This window comes from Gobio gobio, assembly GCF_949357685.1.
Source record: "Gobio gobio genome assembly, chromosome: 10".
Lineage (NCBI taxonomy): Eukaryota > Metazoa > Chordata > Actinopteri > Cypriniformes > Gobionidae > Gobio > Gobio gobio.
In genome coordinates this window covers 37,348,375-37,371,689 of record NC_137116.1, presented here as the reverse complement: position 1 = coordinate 37,371,689, position 23,315 = coordinate 37,348,375, and the positions used below count along the sequence as shown (strand labels likewise).

Below are 23,315 nucleotides of genomic sequence, written 5' to 3'. Positions count from 1 at the left end.
GAGAATTGTGAGTTTAGATCTCACAATTCTAACTTTATATCATGCAATTCGGAGAAGAAAAAGTCGGTCGCAATTACCTTTAAAAAAATATTTTATATTGTGGCAGAAACAAGTTTCCATAGTTTATAGTTCCATAGTGTATAAATGTGTATGCCAAATATTTAATCTGCCTGACTCTTTGAAAGTTCAGACCTCAGATGTGTAAGTGTACTGTGGGTAAGTGTTACTGTCACAAACCATGAATTATTCACTGTACTTTATTTTAGTTGAAAGTGTACGCCATTGGCAAAAACTGGCTCTTGATGAATTCTGTCACATCAGCACTGTGTGACTAAGTGAATTAGATCCAAACACCATCCAGGAAGATTGAAAATGGTCAGTGACAGCTGGCCTTTCTTGATAGATAATTTATCTGTCAATCATCTCTGCAATTATACCAGCATTCACTCAGATGGGGGAGTGCAGAGTCAGACAAACTCATCGCTGCCTCTGCGCCTCCTTCTGAAAAGATTGTAAGCCCACCTCCACCGAGGGAGGACAGGAGCTTTTGTTTCATTCACGCTACACTTCACACAGTTTTTCCCAGGCCTGGCACTTGCATGAGGAGCTGGGCGTATTTGCTGTAACCTTGGCCTTTTGAGTTCATAATTCATTCTGCCCAACCAGAACATGAATGACACAAATGACTCATCATGATGAAATAATCAGACACTCTAAATGAAAACCCTTTTGGAATTAATTCATAAGGCCCTTGCATCCCCTGTCCACCAGTTGCTGATTAAATCAAATGAGAAAAATTGACAGTGACAATGAGGGGATTAAATATTAACTGCGCACTGACTGACAGCGCAAACCCCTTGAACTTAAAGACGCTGATTTGCAAAATATTGCTGGAATATTTTATTCTCTTCAACAGATACTTTAAGGCCTCTAAATCTCAAATAATGGCCTAAAATGCACCCAGTACAAATCTTTTATCTTTTATGGGTCAGTCAGTTGAAGCTAACTTCTAGCAGGTTTTTATTGCAGTGTTTTATGTACCATTGTAGGTACACCCATTTAAAAACTTTTTTTGGCATACAGGTAAAGTTAGTGGGGTCCAATGATGCGACACAAGTGTTTTTTGCTAGTTTCAGCCTGACTATCATTTACATGTCCTCCGCCACCTTGTTTAAATAGCAAATGCATTTGTGCCCATGGGCGTGCTGGTCTGAAAACGAGATGTTCAGGTGCATTGTTGGCGTGTTGCTATTTTGAGGCAGGTGAAATATTTTTTTAATTATTTTAAAAGCATGTGAGTAATATGTGCATTTTGCTTATTACACACACAGGGACACGCAGCAGCACACAAACATTTTTAAAAATGAAAGATTATTATTGTGTACATAAATATAAAAATGCCTACATGTCATTGTAAGAGTCGGTTTTGGTGCTAAGACAAAAGCTGAGCTACACACCTCAGTAATTGAACAATAAAAGTCACTAATCTTGAGGAAAAGATCTCACAGAAACTGTGACAACACCCTGACAAACATTTCTCCCCCCTCCCCATTTTGCCCTCTCCTTGTCCTGGTTTCAAGTCACCAAATGCAGATATATCAGTGATGATGTTATTTGTAAATTTATTGTTTTATCCTTTTCATGTTTGATGTCTTTTTAAAGGTCTCAGTGCGAATGGTAAAATGGTCTCAGTTTCACTGCAGTCACTGGTAGTATTAGAAAGATTGGAAAACTAATGAGAATTCAGTTCTCCTTTGAGTAGTCTCTTCAAAGATATCTGATCCACTCCCCCAAAACCAGGTGGGGGTGATGCAAATATTTACAGCCCTTTTGTTCTAGTTGGAGTATTTAAGGCTGGATGTTCTAACTCTCTGGGGGAATATTCTGCAATCAGACCCCCCGTGCAAACTGCATGTAGATGTGCCAGACATGATGACTCCTTTAAATTATTTTCATATTGCTTTGCAATTGTGTTTTATGTTTTTATGCTGATCAGTTGTGTACCATGGATTCTTGCTTACGTATTTACTTTTCCTGTCTGGCCAAATAAATGTTAACCTTGATTTCTCTTGTATGGTTCCGAAATCGTTATTCTAGTATGGATCGATGTAGAGTCCTTTATTACCGCAAAATCTAGGGTTATGATAGATCACACCGATGACGCCACGACTGAAGCATGGAGCGCAGCGTGCGCGATATTCCGATTTCTGACTATCGCTGGGTTAGCAAGTTGTAGTCCGTAGATATTACTAAAATTACACTTTTTGTTGAGTGAGCATGTGCAACCACTTAAAGGTAAAATATTCACCCTACATCCTCTGACTAATCACAGAAGTAACCGTTTTGTGTCCGTGAGCGCGCGAACCGGACGCGTCATGTCTCTGTGCGATTTAGGGTCTCTCGATGAACGAATATAAAAACTAGGAAGATATAAAGAAAATCAACGATCTAAATTAAATCGCGACTAATCGTAAAATCAGCTGATAAACTCTAAATGTAGCACACTTTATGGAGTCACTTAGAATTGGAGTCAGATAAAATTATTAATGGAGTCAGATTTAAAATGAGATATCAATAAATTAAAAGAACTTCACCGAAAGGCTGAAAAGGCTTACACGCAGAATTCCTTTTGACCACGTCATTAGTTTTCGGTTTTTGGGCTAATGGATGGAGTTTTACAGTTGGTGACCTCGACGTGATCTCCCGGTGGCGGCGAGTGTTTTTTCAGCTAAATATTGGGATGCCACAAGCGAGAGGTTTGATCTTCTTCTCTTTCTTCAGCTGTTATGGTAAGTCCATTCTTATTTGCCTTTTATAAATGTTGGGAGTGTAAAGTACTGAATACTGTATAAATCTGATGGGGCGTGAAAAGAAGACAACCATATTGCTTATCAGGGACATGAAAGCAACAGCGTAGAGTAGAAATGATATCCCTTGCTTTAAAATTCTCCTTGTTTGCACACGCAGCAAGAGAGGAAATTTTATTTCTGTACTCAAGAGAGCTCTGTAAATTAAAACCTTGAATTCTGAGGAAAATGTCCAGTTACATTTGTTAATTTGCTTTGCTGCCAACAACGCGACAAAGAAAAAGAACAAATGGTCACGTTAACTTGTGAATGAAATCTTGTGAGTCGATGAGCTAAAATAACATTGAAACGATCTCACTGGAATCCTTTGTGTGTAAAATGTGAAGGTGGACAAAACTGGTTCAGGACTGATGTCACAATTATAAATGTCTTATAAAATATAGCGTTTTACTATGGTCTTACTTCAGACTTTGCAATCACTGCACTTTTGTGTGTTTATTAATGTCTCAGAAGAGACTGAGAAAATTAACAGACCAAAGATAATCTTTGGCTTTCTCCATCAGACCTGTGTTTGTCAAACCTTCCTTTTCATATGCAAATAGATTCCCCAAAGAATGCAATTGATAACTTCTCAGCCCAAAACAAGAAAATTGTGCCCAATTCTATATTGTGTGGTCACAAAAATCTTTGAATTGAGCAATTATTTGGTCTATGCTCTCAGTGTTTGCAGTTTATTGAGCGTTCACAGCAACTAAGTTTATAACTGGCGTCCAGTTTGGTCTTATTGCTGTGCACCCAATGATCAGGCCAGCACAGCAGCAGCTGCAGGGCCAATCTAAAGATCAGTGAGATGATAACAGATTATTCTGGACAAATGACTCAGCAAATGACTCCTCTTGAGACCAGCAAATAAAATGATTATTTAATGCATACTATTTTAATATAATATGATTATATTATGATTATAATGTAAATTATATTATAAATGCCAGAAATGGTTTTAATCTCAGGATAAATTCAGCATTATTTAGAAGAGGAAAGAAGGTTGGGAAAGTATGAGAAGGATTAGAATGTAGAAAGATGGGATGTGCAAGTAGAGAAGCAAGAGCATTATTAGTGTTGAAATGATGGGAAGGAGAATATAAATGGTTAAGGAAAGAATTGTGAAGGAAGAAACTGAAGAGGAAAACCTAAAGAGAAAGAACTTCTGTACCCTCTATTTGTGCAATAATTTAAATGAGAAAAATTACAATGCCCAGTTAAATGAGTAACCTGATTGTGGTAACTTGAATAAGTTGAATTCAGGCAAGGCCTAAAAATTTACATTTCATTGATCTCAACCCAATGAGAAAGGGGAGGTACAAGTTTTCCATTGCAAAGAAACTCGCAAGTGTTAGAAAATTCCTCTCTGGGAGCAGCAGATTACATGGAACCTGATTGGGGAAGTCATTTTACTGGGAATGTAAAGTTGTGTGTTATGTTAACTTGAGGCATTCACTCTACAGGGGTCACACATCACAGAGATCCAAAGGGTCAAGAGTTCAAATGACACCATAAACACCTGGTGACCGGATGCTCTAAACAACAGATCTGACTTGTATAAACAGCATCATTTAAAGAGATTGCCCCAGGGGACCTGGGTGTGATAAAATCACAATCCAGCAGATTGTGTAAACACAACTGCAACAGCAACTTAAGGTGCAACTGGTCTGACTGCATTTACACACAGTCAGATCTGACCATTATAAATCAGTTTATCTAACCTTTTTCTTTACAGAAACATGATCATGATTATGATACATGTATTTGTAAACTACAACAAATTTTCTCCTAATGGCATAAAACCGTAACAGGTTAAAGCCATCTACAACAATCTATCTGGCTAAAGACCAGGAAAGAAAAATAAGATAGCCTCATCTATCTTAAGTAAATTTGTGTAAAGGTTCAAGATAAACTGTATTTCGCTCTGTGCTTGTTTTCCTTTCAGGTGAATGGCTGCCACCCTTCAGATCCAGATTCCACTGGGTCTGAAGTCAAGACACACACACAACTTAACATCTAGGAGATGGGAGGGAAGAGACTTCATGAAGCCATTCACACCTCACAGCACACATAGTTAAATGGCTTCCCAGTATAAAAACTGGAATAAAATTATACAACACAGATTATGGTAGGATAGACACCACCCATCTCCTATACACATCCATACACAACACACATCCTTAATTCTATCACCGCACAACACATTTTTCCTGGCATAGATCATGGGACTATCCAGGCCAAAATCATACACATAATGCAAATTTATCATACACTATTAATCTTCATACATACAGGACAAAATGAATTATTTTTCATAATTCCCTTTTTATTTGGTTTGAACAATTTTATTTTCATAATGACCTTTTATTTGGTTTGAATAATTTTACGGCTTACAGCCATGTCAACTTCCTGTATGTAAACACTGCAAGATGCATAAAACATGTGCATGGCTTTGTCACACATTAATTAATGGACAATTAATTGATCAGTAAACTGATGGACAAAATGTTTAATATGTCCAGTCCTTAGCATTGTTGAAAACTGGAAGGGCCCCTGGTTTACAACATATGACTAATGACAATAAAATATATCTAAAGACTTAGATCTGGGATGCAGGCATTTCCATAAATTAAGTAAACAATTCTCAGTCAGACCTGCATCATTGAGTGTGACTCCGCCTGTACATCAAATGCGCAGAAGATGAGTGCCAAAGTTTAACTAAAGATTTTAAATCTCTTTTTCTGTAAATCTCATTCTCTAAGTAATTTGATTGAAACATAAGAATTCAATAATGATTTGCATTCAAAACAACTGATACAAACAATTTTATAATGGCAATTATTCAATTGTGTATTTCCATGTTTAATTATGTGATATATTTTAATTATGCATACTGCTGGTAAACCTACTGTTCTATTGATGGTTTTGATACCCTTCCTTCAATTCATCCAGACCATGTTTAAATTCCACTTCAATATCTCTAGTGGTATTGAAGAATCTGGCGATCAAATGAGACTTGCTCACTAAATATATGACACTGAGAAATGAGACCGTTTTTACCACTCGCACTTCTGACAGGAGTTTATCATGTGTTGTTATTTTGATGTTCTTGTGATTATCCAACAACTCTCTTTTTCCATCTCACAATAACCACAAAGTCATCGGTGTTCAATTATTGCATGGTTATTCAGAATTTGTTCAGGTGTCTCGCACACGATGGAGCATCATCAGTGAAATGATTCCTTCACCCATGGAGATCTGACCTGCCCGGCAAACCAAACCTTCTGCTTGAAGGTGACCGAGGATTTCTCTAAGGGTCAGCTATTGATAAGAATCCTGGGGAGGACACAGATGTTTCCTCAAAGTGTAAAGACACTTTCCACTGACACTTTCTGCTCATGCTGGCTAACACAACTGACTTGGGACAACAAGTCATTCTACAGACTGAAAATCATCACAATCATAGGCAGGTGGAAACAAACCTGACCAACGGGATAACAGATATCCTGCCTAATTGCTTCAGCATCCAATCAGCACAGTACGCCTACACCTAAAGGGACTGTGCCACTGAGGTGTATTTCAGCAGTGTTTTCATCTTCATGTTCAGCCTGTCTTAATGTTGTTATTTCAGGTGACTGCTTGAATCCGGCACCCATTGATTTGTGCTGTTAACTCCAGGATCAGCACCATGAAAACTTCGGAAATTACATCCAAAATATGGAAACAAGGAATGTCCAAGTATGTCCCCTTGGGAACTAATCTGAATTTGTCCCAATTGGCCAGGGGCCGTCTGTAAGAGTCGGTTTTGGTGCTAAGACAAAAGCTGAGCTACACACCTCAGTAATTGAACAATAAAAGTCACTAATCTTGAGGAAAAGATCTCACAGAAACTGTGACAACACCCTGACAAACATTTCTCCCCCCTCCCCATTTTGCCCTCTCCTTGTCCTGGTTTCAAGTCACCAAATGCAGATATATCAGTGATGATGTTATTTGTAAATTTATTGTTTTATCCTTTTCATGTTTGATGTCTTTTTAAAGGTCTCAGTGCGAATGGTAAAATGGTCTCAGTTTCACTGCAGTCACTGGTAGTATTAGAAAGATTGGAAAACTAATGAGAATTCAGTTCTCCTTTGAGTAGTCTCTTCAAAGATATCTGATCCACTCCCCCAAAACCAGGTGGGGGTGATGCAAATATTTACAGCCCTTTTGTTCTAGTTGGAGTATTTAAGGCTGGATGTTCTAACTCTCTGGGGGAATATTCTGCAATCAGACCCCCCGTGCAAACTGCATGTAGATGTGCCAGACATGATGACTCCTTTAAATTATTTTCATATTGCTTTGCAATTGTGTTTTATGTTTTTATGCTGATCAGTTGTGTACCATGGATTCTTGCTTACGTATTTACTTTTCCTGTCTGGCCAAATAAATGTTAACCTTGATTTCTCTTGTATGGTTCCGAAATCGTTATTCTAGTATGGATCGATGTAGAGTCCTTTATTACCGCAAAATCTAGGGTTATGATAGATCACACCGATGACGCCACGACTGAAGCATGGAGCGCAGCGTGCGCGATATTCCGATTTCTGACTATCGCTGGGTTAGCAAGTTGTAGTCCGTAGATATTACTAAAATTACACTTTTTGTTGAGTGAGCATGTGCAACCACTTAAAGGTAAAATATTCACCCTACATCCTCTGACTAATCACAGAAGTAACCGTTTTGTGTCCGTGAGCGCGCGAACCGGACGCGTCATGTCTCTGTGCGATTTAGGGTCTCTCGATGAACGAATATAAAAACTAGGAAGATATAAAGAAAATCAACGATCTAAATTAAATCGCGACTAATCGTAAAATCAGCTGATAAACTCTAAATGTAGCACACTTTATGGAGTCACTTAGAATTGGAGTCAGATAAAATTATTAATGGAGTCAGATTTAAAATGAGATATCAATAAATTAAAAGAACTTCACCGAAAGGCTGAAAAGGCTTACACGCAGAATTCCTTTTGACCACGTCATTAGTTTTCGGTTTTTGGGCTAATGGATGGAGTTTTACATCATAATGGATAGTCAATGCATGGATCAGAATTAGCCTACCTATTTGCGGTAATGACAAGCAAGTAGGCGTCATTGGACGAGCAAATCCGTTTCCTCTCTGGAGAACCAATCAGACTTTCCGCTCACAAATTCCGCCATGTAAATAGCGAATCCGCCATGGTGCAAGCGCAACTGGCTTTTAACGGGAATGGGAGATGAGACGCCCAAAGCACACACATGACTCATTAAGAGAATATGGAAAACCCTTTTAGGCCATGTGCCGGGCGGACCGAGCGTTTTTCCCGTTGTTAAACTAGCAAAGTGAATTCGGACACACGCCCTTGCGCTTTAGACCATGCGCTTAAATAGATCAAATAGGGCCCATAGTCCTGCCCTACTTATAGTTGCCTTTGCACATTTAGCTAGAACAAGAGAAAGTATTTTATCACACCAAAGCTTTTAAAACGTATTGGTCAGCTTGTTATATATGTAAAAGATTGCTTATGCTGCATGAGAAACTGTGAAATCCAGCATGACAGCAATGCATGAGACTATCAGCTTCTATTGGCATCGGATTTCCTTTTCTAGTGGACTGCATGTCTACTGCCTCCTGTTTTCCCACGTTGCTGCCAGAGCTGATCGAAATGCTCATTGAAATCACCGCAGAGCCGCTGTGTTTACACTTTTCAGAGAAATCAACCTACTAATGGCTTACTTAATGTCTTTGCACATTGGACTCCGGTAGGAGGACGTATTTTAGCATGGAAAAGAATATATAATAAAAGAGCAGTTTTAAAGCAACTTTGCAGAGTTATTCCTAGTTTATACCTAGTTTATATTTATGTCCTACTCTTGCACCAGGTTTTTTATGTGACATTGACAGGTGGTCGTTTTTTATGCCGTTTCGAGCTGGGGAAAAGAACCGCTTCATTTGCCAAAGATACATTCAAGCATAGAATTGTGCAATGACAGCAAAGGCTGGTGAGAGGGGCATAGGCAAGCCCAAAATCCCAAAATGTGTTTATTTAGAGCATATATACTAAATCACAGCATGGGATAGAATTAACACTGGGATTGTATATAGGTCCCTGTGGACGGTTGTAGAGAAAATGCCCTTAAAAACAGAAATGATAAAGAAAATAAACAAACAGCCCGGCTGATGGGTTTTGTGGCCTTTTCGGCATACATTAACACCTCTCCCAACTGTATTAAGCACAATAACCAGTGGTTCTCCTCAAGAGGGAAAATAAAGTAATTTTTCTTGTCTCAAATTATATCAAGTTTATTGATTCTGAAAATGAGAAACAAACCAGTGGAAGTAGAGTATCTGCTGAATCAGTAATTCTTTCCCTAAAAGGTTTTTTCATTTCACTGAAGTCATCAAAATGTAAAAGTAAATTAGTGTTTTTTTCCCCTCAAAATTTCAGATATTTGTATGCAGTTTCTGAGTAAACTGAAGTCCTCTACTTCCTTTGCAAAGAATCGTAATGACTGTTGAGGAAAAGCAAGAGTGAGAGCATTTGTCCGTAATGTAATCCAAACTCAAAGCTCTCAACCGTGCTTTTTTTAAGACAAAGCTCCAGATGACACATCTCACATCGTCACGTCAGAAATGGGCATTGTATCACACTAGATTATCTGGTGTGTTGTAGACATGCATAATGTATTTCATCTTTTTTCCTGAGCACCCTCAACTCGGATTGAAAGAGATCTCTCTCTCTGTGAAAGCTCACTTATTTTCCATGCATTTCAATATCCACTTCTGTCAAGTGCATATCCCTTTAAATCGCAGCATCCCTTTATTTTCACAATCGCATAATTCAAAGCAAAGACAGAAATTCTGATATCGCATGCACATATAAATGCGCAGTACCATATTTTATTTAATGTGATAAATATGACTTCATTTGGAAACAAAACACATCTCTTGATCGTTTGTCTTATTTTTTTCAGCACATGAGAGCTACCATTTAAATGTGATTTGTATGCATTTGTTCTTTTAGCTTTGATATCTAAGCAACAGGAATATGATATGTTAAATATGAAATATTTATCATCCTCACACAATCATCTTCATTAAAAGTAGTGAGACTTAGTGATCTTACCAGTACTCCTAATGCGGTCTTTGATCTTGACATTAGCTGATGATAAATAAAATGCAGTGCATATCTGTTGCTTTCGTTGACGCAAACTCTGTTAAATTTGCATATAGCGTGGGAATTAAAGATCGGATTTATAGTCGTTTTGCAGAGACCAAGTGTAAATGGAACAAATCAGATCCAATCAGTAAAACATGCATGAAGTGGTGTTCTAGAGGGGTCCCATCCCAATGTTTATGGTTTAAATTTTTTTTGCATAAGAATAATGTGAACAGATCACACTCTCAGCTCATGCCATGTTTTTAATGAAAACACATGCACCTTACTTAACTGCACAAGTTAGTGAATAATGTGGGCATGTTCTACATATTCTGAGGCGCATTAATAATAATGATGTTCCTTGACATAAATGTCTTTGGTACAGAATTAGAAACCACTGTTTAATATGCTTAAATATGAAATTCATGAGGCGCTCGTCTACAATTGTAACTGAGCTAGATGACTATATCACTCCTGACAGCTTGCATGGGTTAGCAGGTCTGCTATGTGTTTAGTAAACAGCCATGTCTAGATGTAAATGCTGTAACCTAACCAGTCGTAAAGAGATTTTTACTTGAATAAGGTCAGATTTGGACTTGTCATCTCATCATATTAAAATGACAGCCTAGAACATATTTAATTATAGTCTAAGCTCATTACAAATGAAAAAAGGTCTGTAACAGCACATGTAGCCACACACTGATGACTCAGTAATTATGCAAACTCTTAAAGGAACCAAATCACGTACTGTATAAAGGTTATGTTTGGACACTTGCTGTTCGTTTTATCTATCATGGGGGCAACAGAAGGCAAACAACCCACGTTCTACTGTGTGAAGTACGTCATGATACACTCCTACAATATCTAATGGAATTAAATCACATTATGAGCGCTCGTATAGGGATTACATATGGATTACTCGAATATGTGCAGTGGATTCAAGTTGTCAATTTATGGACTGGTGTCTCTGTGGGATGTTTTATTAGCATAGTTCCAGGCTGCGGCAGTGTCATGCTTTTAAGCTTCATATTCCATTATACCACATAACTTTAAAGACATAACATAAAGAGGAAGGGAGGTGATTTTATTATTTTGTGTGTGTCTGCATGTAAGAAGAACACTATGTGTCTGGCTCATTTCAATATCTTCCAATATCCCGGATGATTTATTGAGGCGTGTAAATTTAATGCACTTCAGCATAATATTTATCTGAAATCTGAAATAGGGAATTATTTGAGGGGACAGCCATTAGTAGTGGTGTCTGAAACCATAGTGGACGTTATCGAACGCACTCATTCAATCCCACATTGCACCGCTATAACGAGTGTACAGCCAATGTACACTCAACTGCGGTCCGCATTCGCTCACTCGTTTTCATTCACTCCTTCAAGTGAACTCTATTAGTGGGCTAACATAGGGAATAGTGATTGAGGGTTTAAGGGGGGCGATTTCGGATTCAGCCCTAGTTTTTGGCATACTCGGCTGGTAAAACAACGATTTAGCTCATTAAAAAAAAAACTAAACTAATATGCTTTCGGTTTGCGCAGTTCTGTTCAAAACAATGGAGAGAGAAAAAAACTGGCAACATCTTTGGGCCAAGTTTGTTTGCTGAACTTGTCACATGCTGCCTTTTGCATTCCATATGGTACCAGCATAATTACAATACCTCTTTGCAACACATGCAAATTCACAAAATTTGTGGGTGTTCATGCATATTTCATGATCACGTGTGTGTGTGTGTGTGTGTGTGTGTGTGTGTGTGTGTGTGTGTGTGTGTGTGTGTGTGTGTGTGTGTGTGTGTGTGTGTGTGTGTGTGTGTGTGTGTGTGTGTGTGTGTGTGTGTGTGTGTGTGTGTGTGTGTGTGTGTGTGTGTGTGTGTGTGTGTGTGTGTACATCTGTGTGCGTACATATATGACCTCAGGGCAGCATTTAACTTGAAGCAAAGTTGAAGGTCATACCCTTTCGAAAACAAGCAAAAAGCTTGCTCGCTTGATGTTATCAGAATTTTACATGATCTAGGGAAAGTAGATATAAAAGTAGATATGATAGTTGAGAGAGTTTTTTTTTTTTTGTAAATATTTTTGTTTTTCATAATGCGACAGGCAGATATAACATATGACAAGATACATTTTACTGGGCCACTTCTTGAGATGGATGGGGGAACACGGAAAGCAGTTTATGTGCAGCAGTTTGGCTCCTCTGACACATTTATCAGACAACAGCATTTCTAAAGCACTTTCTCTCATTCTGACATGCATCTTGAACACCTCTGTCCTTTCAGGGTTCCTCATGCTTCACTTAGCACAAAGCCATTTATTCATATAAAAGAAAAAAATGAAGCATCAGATGTTATCACTCAGTAAGCTACAGTAATGCACATGTATATTGAATTGGAAAACTTGTTTAGTGTTGTGTATTGTATCACAGATGCGGAGTGGTCTTAATTCATATGGACATCTACTATAGAGTAATCCTTTCTTAAACAGTATTTTTTTTCCAGTGAAAACATTTCTCAAAATATAATTGATATGTTGTACATTATTTATTTATTTATTTTATATTTAGGCTTTACCCTACATTTAGATTGTGTTTTTGTTTTTTCAGTCAAAAAAGGGGAATGGGGTAAAAAAAAAAAATTTTTGAGAGAATTCTTAAAGCGTAACTGTGCTGATTTTCAACCCACTTTGTATTGTTACAATGTTGGTAGGATATGTAAATGAACAATGTTTACTCATTCTCTGTTACCAGACCAAGATATTCACGTTTATTTGTCAGCAAATGTCCGCCAAATGACGCATTTTGACAGCTCTGTGAAAACTACGGATTATACTTCGACATTTTTGCATCCCCTCCCACGGACTGTCGGATTGACAGAGGGTTATTAACAGAAAATTGTATCGTACTTTGTATACTCTTTAAACAGCATTATGGTAAAAATGGAACACTATGGAAATCGTGTCTGTAGGTGACAGCATTTTGCTTCATTTGATATAAAACACTGTGTTTGTGGTCATCCATTTAGAATTTTTAATGTTCCACTGTGGCATTCTCTCTGTATTTACGATTCTTTGCAGCCTTTAGTCACTGCCTACAATGCTCTGGATCCTTCACTGAAAACCGGAAGTTACTCACTCCCGCTAAATTCTGTTTACTCTTTGAATTCTTGCACCCCAGGACATACTAGAAGTTTGCTAGGAAGTATTTCCTACTAAAGCAAGGCGGTATTTGACTGTGGTAAGTATATCCATAGCAGTCTGGTGGGAATGGCCTTGGACGACAATATGCCCAGTGCATTATGGGTGTTGAAGTTTTCCTACCTACTTGGAAAAACTTGGTTTTCCCCTTTAAAGGGTTAGTTTACCCAAAAATTATGTTGTCATTTACTCACCTCACGTCGTTACAAACCCATAAGACTTTCTTTCATCTTTGAAACACAAATGAAGATATTTTTAATTAAATCTGAGAGATTTCTGTCCCTTCATTGACAGTCCATGCAACTACCACTTTGACGGTTCATAAAGAGATTGTAAAACTAATCCATATGAATGTTTAGTCCAAATTGTATGAAGAGACATGATCACTTTATTTAAAAACAGATTGAATATAGGCTTTTATTCACATAAACTTTCATCAATGCAAACATCAGAGTATGGTAAAGCTTTCACAAGAACCAATGAGATTTGTTCTCTTGCATCAAGTAAGTACGGTTGAGCTTCTGTTTATGTTCGCTGATCAGCGTTTATATGTTATACGTCATCATATAAAGCGATCCAGTCTCTTCTGAAAATTTTGACTTTTTATGATTTCTCTTTTTAAGTGGTAGTTGCGTGGACTGTCAATGGAAGGACCGAAATCTCTCAGATATCATTAAAAATATCTTAATTTAAGTTTTGAAGATGAATGAAAGTCTTGCGGGTTTCGAACGACATCAGGGTGAGTAATTAATGACAATTTCATGTAAACTACCCCTTTCATTTAATTAATAAAATACTTTAAAGTTGGCAAGTTCAATTTTGTCACATTGGTGGGCGTACTTGTCTGCCTAAGTGCTTCGCTCCCTCTTTGCTCTTTTATGTTCTGCCCCTGTGCGTATGTTTCTTGCACCATATGTCTGAACCCAGCATGCTAGCTTTGCTATCTCGCAAGCTGTGACTAAAGAGATGTGTTCTGAGGTGCACCTCGTGGTTTATTTACTTTTATTTTGATGATTTACAGCGTTGAAAGTTCCAGAGTGGCTGCTTGCTGCGATAGCGGTTCAGCAATCGGGGGCGCACTTCAGAGCGTTAAACTGTATGCAAATTGATGGCAATATTTGCCTGCGAGCCTCATAATGGGATAGTTGATGGCTTAAATAAATAGCAGTCATATACTGTACACACACACACATATATATATATATACGCACCCCCAAACCTGGCAGGCCTGCTGTAGTGAAAGAGAAATAAACGTGACATTCTGCACGGAGCCGCGTTCCAGCGAAACGACTAACATGTTTTTCCTTAAGTTATTTATCGCCAGAGTGCTTTTGGAAAGAATGGAAATAAATAAATAAAACTAACAGCACTCATCAGAAGCTACAATCTCCAGCTCTCAAGGTGCTGCAGAGATTTAAGGCTTTACAAGGTAGCAATGTATAAACCTTTGAATGTTCAGCACCAGTGGTTTCAAAGGGCTTATTTGAAGTTGCTTTAACTGCTGAGAAACGACGAATTGGAGAGGTAAATTTTCAGTTGGCTCTGAAAAAGCCAGAGTTATCAAAACAGAAAAATTAACAACCTTATTTCAGCCTATTTTATTTCAGACCAAAGAAAAGTTGTCTTTGAACTATTTGTTGTTGTTGTTGTGTATGAACCATGAAATGACTGGAGATGTACATCTTATCAACAACAAAATAAATCTTTCCTCACATTTGGTCACACTTTAGTTTAACTATTAACTATTACTTTTGTCTCACTAAACTCCTAATTACTGCTTATTAATAGTAGTAAGGTAGTTAAGTTTAGGTATTGGGTAGGATTAAGGGATGTAGAATATGTTTATGCAGAATAATGCATTAATATGCGCTTTACTGTTACGTTAAACCAAGGAAAAACTGGAATGAGGACTCAGATGCAGTGAAGGATGATTTATTAGACAAATAAACATAATTACAAAACAAAAACCCACGAGGGGGGAAAATCTAACTTGAAATAACAAAAAACAACTTGGAAAATAACAGCCAGGAACACGGGGAAAAAGGAGACGAAAGACAACAATCCGTCATCAGACTGCAACACGAGGAGACTTATAAAGGGTAAATAATCAGGAGGGAACAGGTGGGGTAATTTAACCAATAATTAGATAACAAGAGGGGTGGGATCCAGACAAAGACAGCGCACATGGCCCAAAAATAACAAAACACCACATGTGCTACACGAGACAGGACAGACATGTGACATTTACAAGTACTAATAAACAGCTAATATCCTATTAATATGCATGTTAATATGCAACTAGTTAATAGTGAGACCCTAAACTAAAGTGTTACCAAAAACATTTTTTTTCCTTAAACACTTTCTTTTGTTAACATACAGTAAGTTAACTACATTAGTTTACATGAATCTTATTTTGATGACTGAAAATTATTTTTAATACTTTTACAATCAGTTCTTTAATCAGTCTGGGTGCTTTTTTTACATGGAATAATTAATGCGTAATTAATCCATGCAGTGATTTAATATTAATTTCTTGATATTATCATTTAGTGTTAAGGTGTAATAGCCAGCAGGCAAGTGTTTCTTATCCCATCAGTCAAGATGTTTGGAAAGAAACCTTCTGACATTCTTGCCCTTCTTCAGCCTCTCTAGTAAAGTGTGTTGACGAGATGTGTATGCACTCATCCTCGGCTATATTTACAAGGCTCCTAACAGCCATGAAGGGCTCTTCACTGTTTCATGGCAGCTTGTACCACTTGGGAATCCACTTAATTCGGAGAGTCCTGGTTGCTCAGATCCAGCTACTGGGAATTGGAGTCCAAGCAAACACAAAAGTGATTCGACACTTTGACCATCTACCTTGAGCATAACTTTTTCTTGCAAATAGCTATTGAATAACATTGTGCTGTAATTTCTTGAACATAACATGAGAACAGTGAAAGTATTCCTTTCTTTCATGCACAAACATCTCAGACACAAACGAGAAACACCGATTTAAAAGCTTTTGTCTCCCTCATACACGCATTCTCTCTGTTTCTGTCTCTCAGCATGTGCTAGCTCACAGCGAGGGGTTGCGAGGAGTGTGTAGCCCCTGGCCTGCTGCTGAATCAAAAAGCAAGCAGTGAGAAACCTGCTGGAAATGAGGCTTGCTGATTTGATGTGCGTGGCAGGGCGGCTTTGAACCCCAGTTGCTGGGTGTGCTGATAAAAGCTACATTACCGTCCTGCACATTTTCTAAAGATCAACATCCTGCAGCCACAGAGAATGGCACTGCAATCAGCACGCGCTAAAGCACTCACATGCCACGATTCTATACTCACTGCGCGTCATATCTGATAATAGCAGCCATACCTCCTATCAATGTTCTGCTTACTGCCAGTCACTTTTTATCACAGATCATTACCAGGACTGAGCTCTGGGTGAGGGGCAACATTTTTCATCAACATGGCCAATGCCAGGGATTCCCAAACTGTTGTCAGCCAAACCCCTTTGACCTTAACTGTTTACTTAAAGGGTTACTTCGGCGATTTATATTTGAGTATATTCGAATGATCGTGCTCTCCCCCCCCCCATATTCCCCTGAGACAAGAGATTTATGCATTTTAAGTCTGGAAAAAAGCCTCAGATGACGCAAATATCTTCATTTTGCGTCATCGGAGGCTTTTTTGGCCAGAGGCTAGAGACAACAGCCTGTAGTAGTAGCTAGTTCCGTATGTTTTCAACCCGCCCACAGGGGTGGGATCTCACTCACAGAATGTAAGACATTCATAACGGAGCAGTGGAGAGCAAAGCGAGTGTTCTCAACTCATTCCTATGAAAGTTAATATTCCATAGGCATAAACTGAAAACGCGCCAGACTGGACACGCACTGTGAGGCCATGAATAACTGACAATACGGCCGTGAATGAATGCCGGTCATCCATGCTCATTTTAGTTTCCGTTTAAAATTAGCGCCAACAACACAACAAAACGGTACATGACAAACTCACTTAAATAGGCGCATTTCGCTTTGAAACCAAATCTTCCGCGATCATCTGGGCTGTCAGCTCCTCACTCTCTGATGAATGAAATCTGACTCCTGCTGCATTTGTGCTGCAACACTCATTCGGCTCGTGCTGTATTGAGCAGACACGTTCAGTTTTTAATTGCAGTGTCTGTTCTCTAACATAACTAAATGATTTTATTACCAAAAAAATGAAAACGACGGTGGGGTGGTGCCGCGGTGGGCAAGAGATGTAACCGGTAAGCGTGGCTTGGGAGTGGCCTGGCCTCGTAGGGCAGCGAAGCAAGTGCATTCTGGGAGTTGTTGTCTTTCATCCATATGACCCAAAAATAAATTTTCTGGCTTTTCTCAGTCTAGGAGACACCAACTTCAAAAATTATTTCACATTTCTACTACATAAATTGCCCAAATTAAAATTTCTGTCATTAATTACTCACCCTCATATCGTTCCAAACCTGTAAGACCTTCGTTCATCTTTGGAACACAAATTAAGATATTTTGATGAAATCCGAGAGCTCTCTCAACCGTCCATCGGCAACAACATCATTGCAACTTTCAAGGCCCAGAAAGGTAGTAAAGACATCATTAAATAGTCTATGTGACTCCAATGGTTCAACCTTAATGTGAGGTGACAAGAATACTTTCTGTGCGCAAAAAAATTCGCAAAAATAACGACTTTGTTCAACAATTTCTTCCTCTTCAGAATGCTGTCTCATTATTGGCTGGCTCCTGCGTCAGCATCACACACATGCATCGTGGTGCTCATGTGATCAACCTCAGAGACTGACATGGTAGAGAAGAAATTGTTGAATAAAGTTGTTTTTTTTGTTTTGTTTTTTGCGCACAAAAAGTATTCTCATCGCTTCATAACATTAACGACTATTTTAACGATGTTGTTGCCTTAAAAGTGGTGATTAAGTTGCAGTCTATGTGGGGTCAGAAAGCTCTCGGATTTCATCAAAAATATCTTCATTTGTGTTCCGAAGATGAACAAAGGTCTTACGGGTTTGTAATGACATGAGGGTGAGCAATTAATGACAGAATTTTCTGTGTGAACTTGCATCAACAGCCTCAGTGATTATGCCATATATCATTGATTTTGGTGTGTAATCTATTAGTTTTATTTATTTATTTATTTATTAGTTTTAGTTTTCAGCCTGTTTTCGATATGGACAGAGAATACGGCATACGTTTGTTTTCTGTTTTTTTCATAATTGTGCAGCCCTCAGAATCCAAGAAAGAGAATCTATTTTGTATATATGAATATATTGTGTGTGTGTGTGTGTGTGTGTATTGCATATAAAATAGTCTTATACTCAACCTCTCATATTCTGCATTGTGCACAGAAACACATTTTTTTTGTAGTTGTATCTCCACACACCAGCTCATAATCTTTCAGGAGGTTGGTGGTAGTCGACTTTCCCAGCTTGCTTCAGCTCATAGAATTATTTTAGCATAGAACATTCTGATTAATCCTTAACAGCACTGTATTTTGACACTTTTGCATTTCCCTTTCTGCAGCTTAACATTGCTCACATATCCATGCAAGTGTGAGATTGGACTTATAACCTTAGATCCTTATTTTTATATTTATCATTACAGTAGTATTTCCCTAAGCGGTGACTCCAAACTTCAAATTCATCTGGCCTCCTTCAGTCTAAGTCAGTCTAAGTTCAGTCTCAGACTCATTATTTTTCACATTCATTTGCTTTAGCAGGCTCCAGGCCAGAGTTTCTGCATTAGTCTTGAGCACTCTGGGTTTTTTTTCACCCCCAAAACTGTAGTGTAAAAATAGTTTTCTGTCATTTATCCTGCTTCTTGTATTTGCTTCAGGATGTCAGAAGTACTGTAGGCTACAAAGGATGAGAGGATCGGAGGTTGTCATACCTTCTGTCTTCACTACAATTTATATTTAATTATACTACCATCCAATTTCTTTGTGTACAAAACTATCCTCCTCTTTTTGAAGCACTGTTGAATATGGAAATTAGCTTTTTAGTCGATTGCCTCGATTTTGAACAAATGTTCTCACCGAGAACTCTTACAGATGTTGGTTTTGTTGGTGTGATTATTTTTCATTTCACATATGTTCTTGGGTATAAAGATAATTAGTTGAAATTTCAGCCTTGTTTCATTTAGAAACCGAACAGAAAACGGAAAGTTTTATTATTGTTAAAAAAAATAATCTTCTGCCTGAAGGATGCATTTACTTCTTATGTAAAAACTGAAAAATGGTAAACTCTTGTCACCTGTAATTATTTTTTCTTTTTGTTTATTTTTGCCACGAGAGTTATTTGAAAGGGCTGATAAGTAAATTGTATTTCACTAATATTATTCATAGGTATTCATACTGTGGTTAACATATACATTTTTGTACGCTTGGACAATGTTGAATTTAAATATGCACAGATTTAGGAATGTAAAAGTTAAATAAAAAAAAGTGTGTATATATATATATATATATATATATATATATATATATATATATATATATGTATGTATATGTATATATGTATGTATGTATGTATGTATGTATGGTTTTGGAGTGTTTGTGTTTTACGTCATTTGCATAATTCCTTTAGCAAATAAACAATAGTCTGCGCTAATTCATTCTTAGCTAATTTCTGCCAGCAATTCAGTCAGCTGAAGGTGCTTTTTGAATATTCTCTGACATTTGCTTAAACTGAGGTCCAAAATCTCAGAGGATTACATTGCAGATGAAGGAAGTAGTGTCATTTAAATAGGACACTCCCTAACCTTAAAGTCTGATAACCTAAGGAAGATGATTATAAGAAAATGTGTGGGCCAACTTTTCTTTCATGGACTTGTTTGCTGAAATAAAAATTGCACAAAGTTTGTGTGGAGCAGAGAGTACACAGCCTGCGGGACATATGTATGTGAGTCATCTAAAAACTTTCTTTAATAAGACAGCTCATCTCAGCGGACCCCCTACAGAAATAGAGTTGTCAGATACCTTATTGAGTGCTGAAATGCTTGGCACTTACCACATAAGGCTGGAATAATACGGGAAGCCACGAGGATAGATGGGACTAATTTTTAACGGTTTTCACTGTAGCTGCGAGCCTTGGATTGTGCAGATCCATCATTATTGTGGTGTGCGGTACTTCTAGAGGAACCGCTGTCATCTGTGGCTGTTGAATTAGCAGGGATCTGAAATGCAGAATAAACAGACTTGTTTTTGCTGTGACTGTGGTGACTGGGGAAATGTAGATTTGACATTACAATTGATGGCCTTTTTTGTCTGTCTGAAAGTGAGTTTGTTTTTTTTTCATCAGTAAAGTCAGTTGTTTGAATCTTGCACACACACACCGAATTCCAGTCTGTCAGAGTACAGCACTACAAAAGATGAAGCCCCTTTATTCAAATCATATACAAGAATATAAGAAACACATTTTACATTACAAATGAGTTGGGGCAAACATGACATTGGGGCAGGTCATAACATTCTCATATAAATAAATACTGTAAAACTGCCTCATAAATTTGAGCTTAGCTTACATATTATTTGTTCTTAACTTAAACATTTCCTCATTCATAGATTTAACTTAAAATTATTTTGTAATCTGAATTGAAATATTTTTAGTGGTGGAAATTTAGCTAGCTATAACTAGCTAATTCAGCAAATGCTACACAATGATGGCAACACAATGCTTTGATAACGTAGCATAGCAATTGCTGAAAGAGTACGCAATTTTCAAACATTTTTCATATACCTGTTCTCAAAACAAGCTCATGCTCCACTTGTCAAAAAAACATGTACACAAACTCTTCTAAATTAGCATAGCAAAGCATTAAACACTACTAAATCTCCCAATTAACATTAATCTTGCACACAAAAAAACATTAAATAACTCTTCATTTTAGCATGCTGGGAGATTTTTTAAGTCTGTCTAAATTAAAAGAAACAAGTTCATAGAACTCAAAACAATTTGGATTATATAAAATGGGTCAGTTTCGTGAACTAAAAAAAAAAGACAGTCCTAAATACTCATATAAGTTAATTTGATTGATCTAATTTGTTTACTTTGAGTTTGCCCTACTCAAACCAGTTAATTATTTTGAGCGTTAGGGTTTACAGTAAAAGCAATGACATATAAATATATATCTAAACATACACCTAAATAACAATGTAGAAGTCTACTTCTACAAATAAGATTAAATATATTTACACAATATATTAAACTTTTTTTTTTTTTTTTTCAGCCAATAAAATGTCATGTTTTTATAATATGAGTTTTTATAATACTGCTTGGTTGGTCCCTGATAAACCAAACACAATGAAAATATGACCCATAACTAATAATCTCATTGTAGTGCTTGCGGCACTGGTGCGACGTCCTGCGGATGCCAGCTTATGAAACAATTGTGGCTATTTCCTCCCACGCCTGTTTAACCGACGCTATTTTGGGTGGGTTTCTCCCATCCCCATACAACACAACTTCTCTGTCTTTCACTGCACTTACAAGCACATCAGTCTCCTCGGCTGTGAACCGCTCCTGGCGTGCGCCTGGTAAATACGCCATAATAATAGCAATCCATAATGGAACTTGCGCACCTGCTTTTAAAGGGAATGTTGGATGACGCTCTGATTGATTTATTCACGTTACGCCCAAACCACACCTATGAATAATGAAGCTACTTCAGACCAACCCATTTTAGATTTGCGCCGGGCGCAAGAGCCATTTATCCCGCCGGGAAAATAGCAACAGCGCCGAGACCCGCCCACAAAGTTACTTGCGCTTCGCGCTTTGACACTTGCGTTTCAGATCGTTAAAATAGGGCCCTAGGTGTTTAAAAAATATCAGCAAGAACCTCATTAATTAGTGTGATAGGTTGTGAAATGTGTGCAAGCGTTTTCAAAGATAAAATACAGAGCGATGGGCATTATTATGAACATTAAAGTTTATTAATTATTAATAGTATTAATATGTTTTGATGTCTTCAATGTTGTGACCATACACTGTCATTTTAGTTTTTCATTAGTTTAAGTGAAAAACAGCAACAGTGAATGTGAAATGAGTGAATACACGGCAACACACACACACACACACACACTCTTATGGCTTGATGCGATATGCACACGGTCATATATTTATCAAAACCAGCAAATACACTCAGACATATATACACATACTCAGATACAACCACTGCAACCAACAAAAAGAATCAAATAAGTTTTTGAAGACTCCATCCTATCATCTTACCTTTTTTTCTACATTATTACTGCATTGCTCATTGTTACAGTATGTGGTTTCCCTTCAAAATCTCCAAGATTAGTTCACATACTGTATATATTTAAAGTATGGTTCATAAGTATGATTAAAATATGATGAATTTTATGTTTCATGTTGGTGTTTATTGGTCCACAGGTCAAAAGGGGATAATATTGAATATATTATCTTATTAAATATCCAGACATGTATAATTAGAGAATATGTCTTAAAATTAAGTTTTAAGCTTAACTTGAACAAGTGTTTATTTATTTTTTATTTTTTTAGATGCATCTTTTAAACAAGAAACAACTATTTACACACACAATTCTTTGGTTTGAACCAGAGGTCTCAGCTTTGGAAGCATTAAAGTCAGTAAATAAAATGAAGAATCACTGTTTAACAAACAGAGACACAGATCTAATTTAAGCCTAATACCAACAAAATTAGAAAGCATAACAAAGGTTGTGTCATTTCTGAAGAGTAAAATATGCCTGACTGACTCTGTTAATCCATCATGTGATGAACTAAGCGAGATTTTGGTGCCAGATTGATCTTTTCTAAAAAAGATAGTCATTTTAAAAGCTTACGCGTCTAGTTTCAGAGACAGCACAGTCATCAGCCTTTTCTGTTTGCTCTTTTCTCCCGTTCCCTCTACAGGTGGTGAGGTGCCCTACACGACTTTGGCTACAAGGATGATGATGGGGGTTTGGTGGCTTTTTGCTCTGATAGTCATCTCCTCCTACACAGCAAATCTGGCTGCCTTCCTCACCATCTCCCGCATCGAGAACTCCATTCAGTGAGTACACGCATTTATACGAAGTGTCACTCTTGCAGCTAGCATCAAACACTGTAATAATC

General features: G+C 37.6%; 1 protein-coding gene across 1 annotated transcript in view; it reads left to right on the top strand.

The window, feature by feature from the left end:
- The window catches only part of grid2 (glutamate receptor, ionotropic, delta 2), a gene marked incomplete at both ends in the record, with an annotated part of 524,276 nt that overhangs the window by 435,433 nt on the left and 65,528 nt on the right, over positions 1 to 23,315 (top strand). Inside the window, one exon of the mRNA XM_079827346.1 lies at positions 23,115 to 23,253. Coding sequence (XP_079683472.1) covers positions 23,115 to 23,253 — 139 coding nt within the window. The remainder of the gene's footprint in view (positions 1 to 23,114; positions 23,254 to 23,315) is intronic.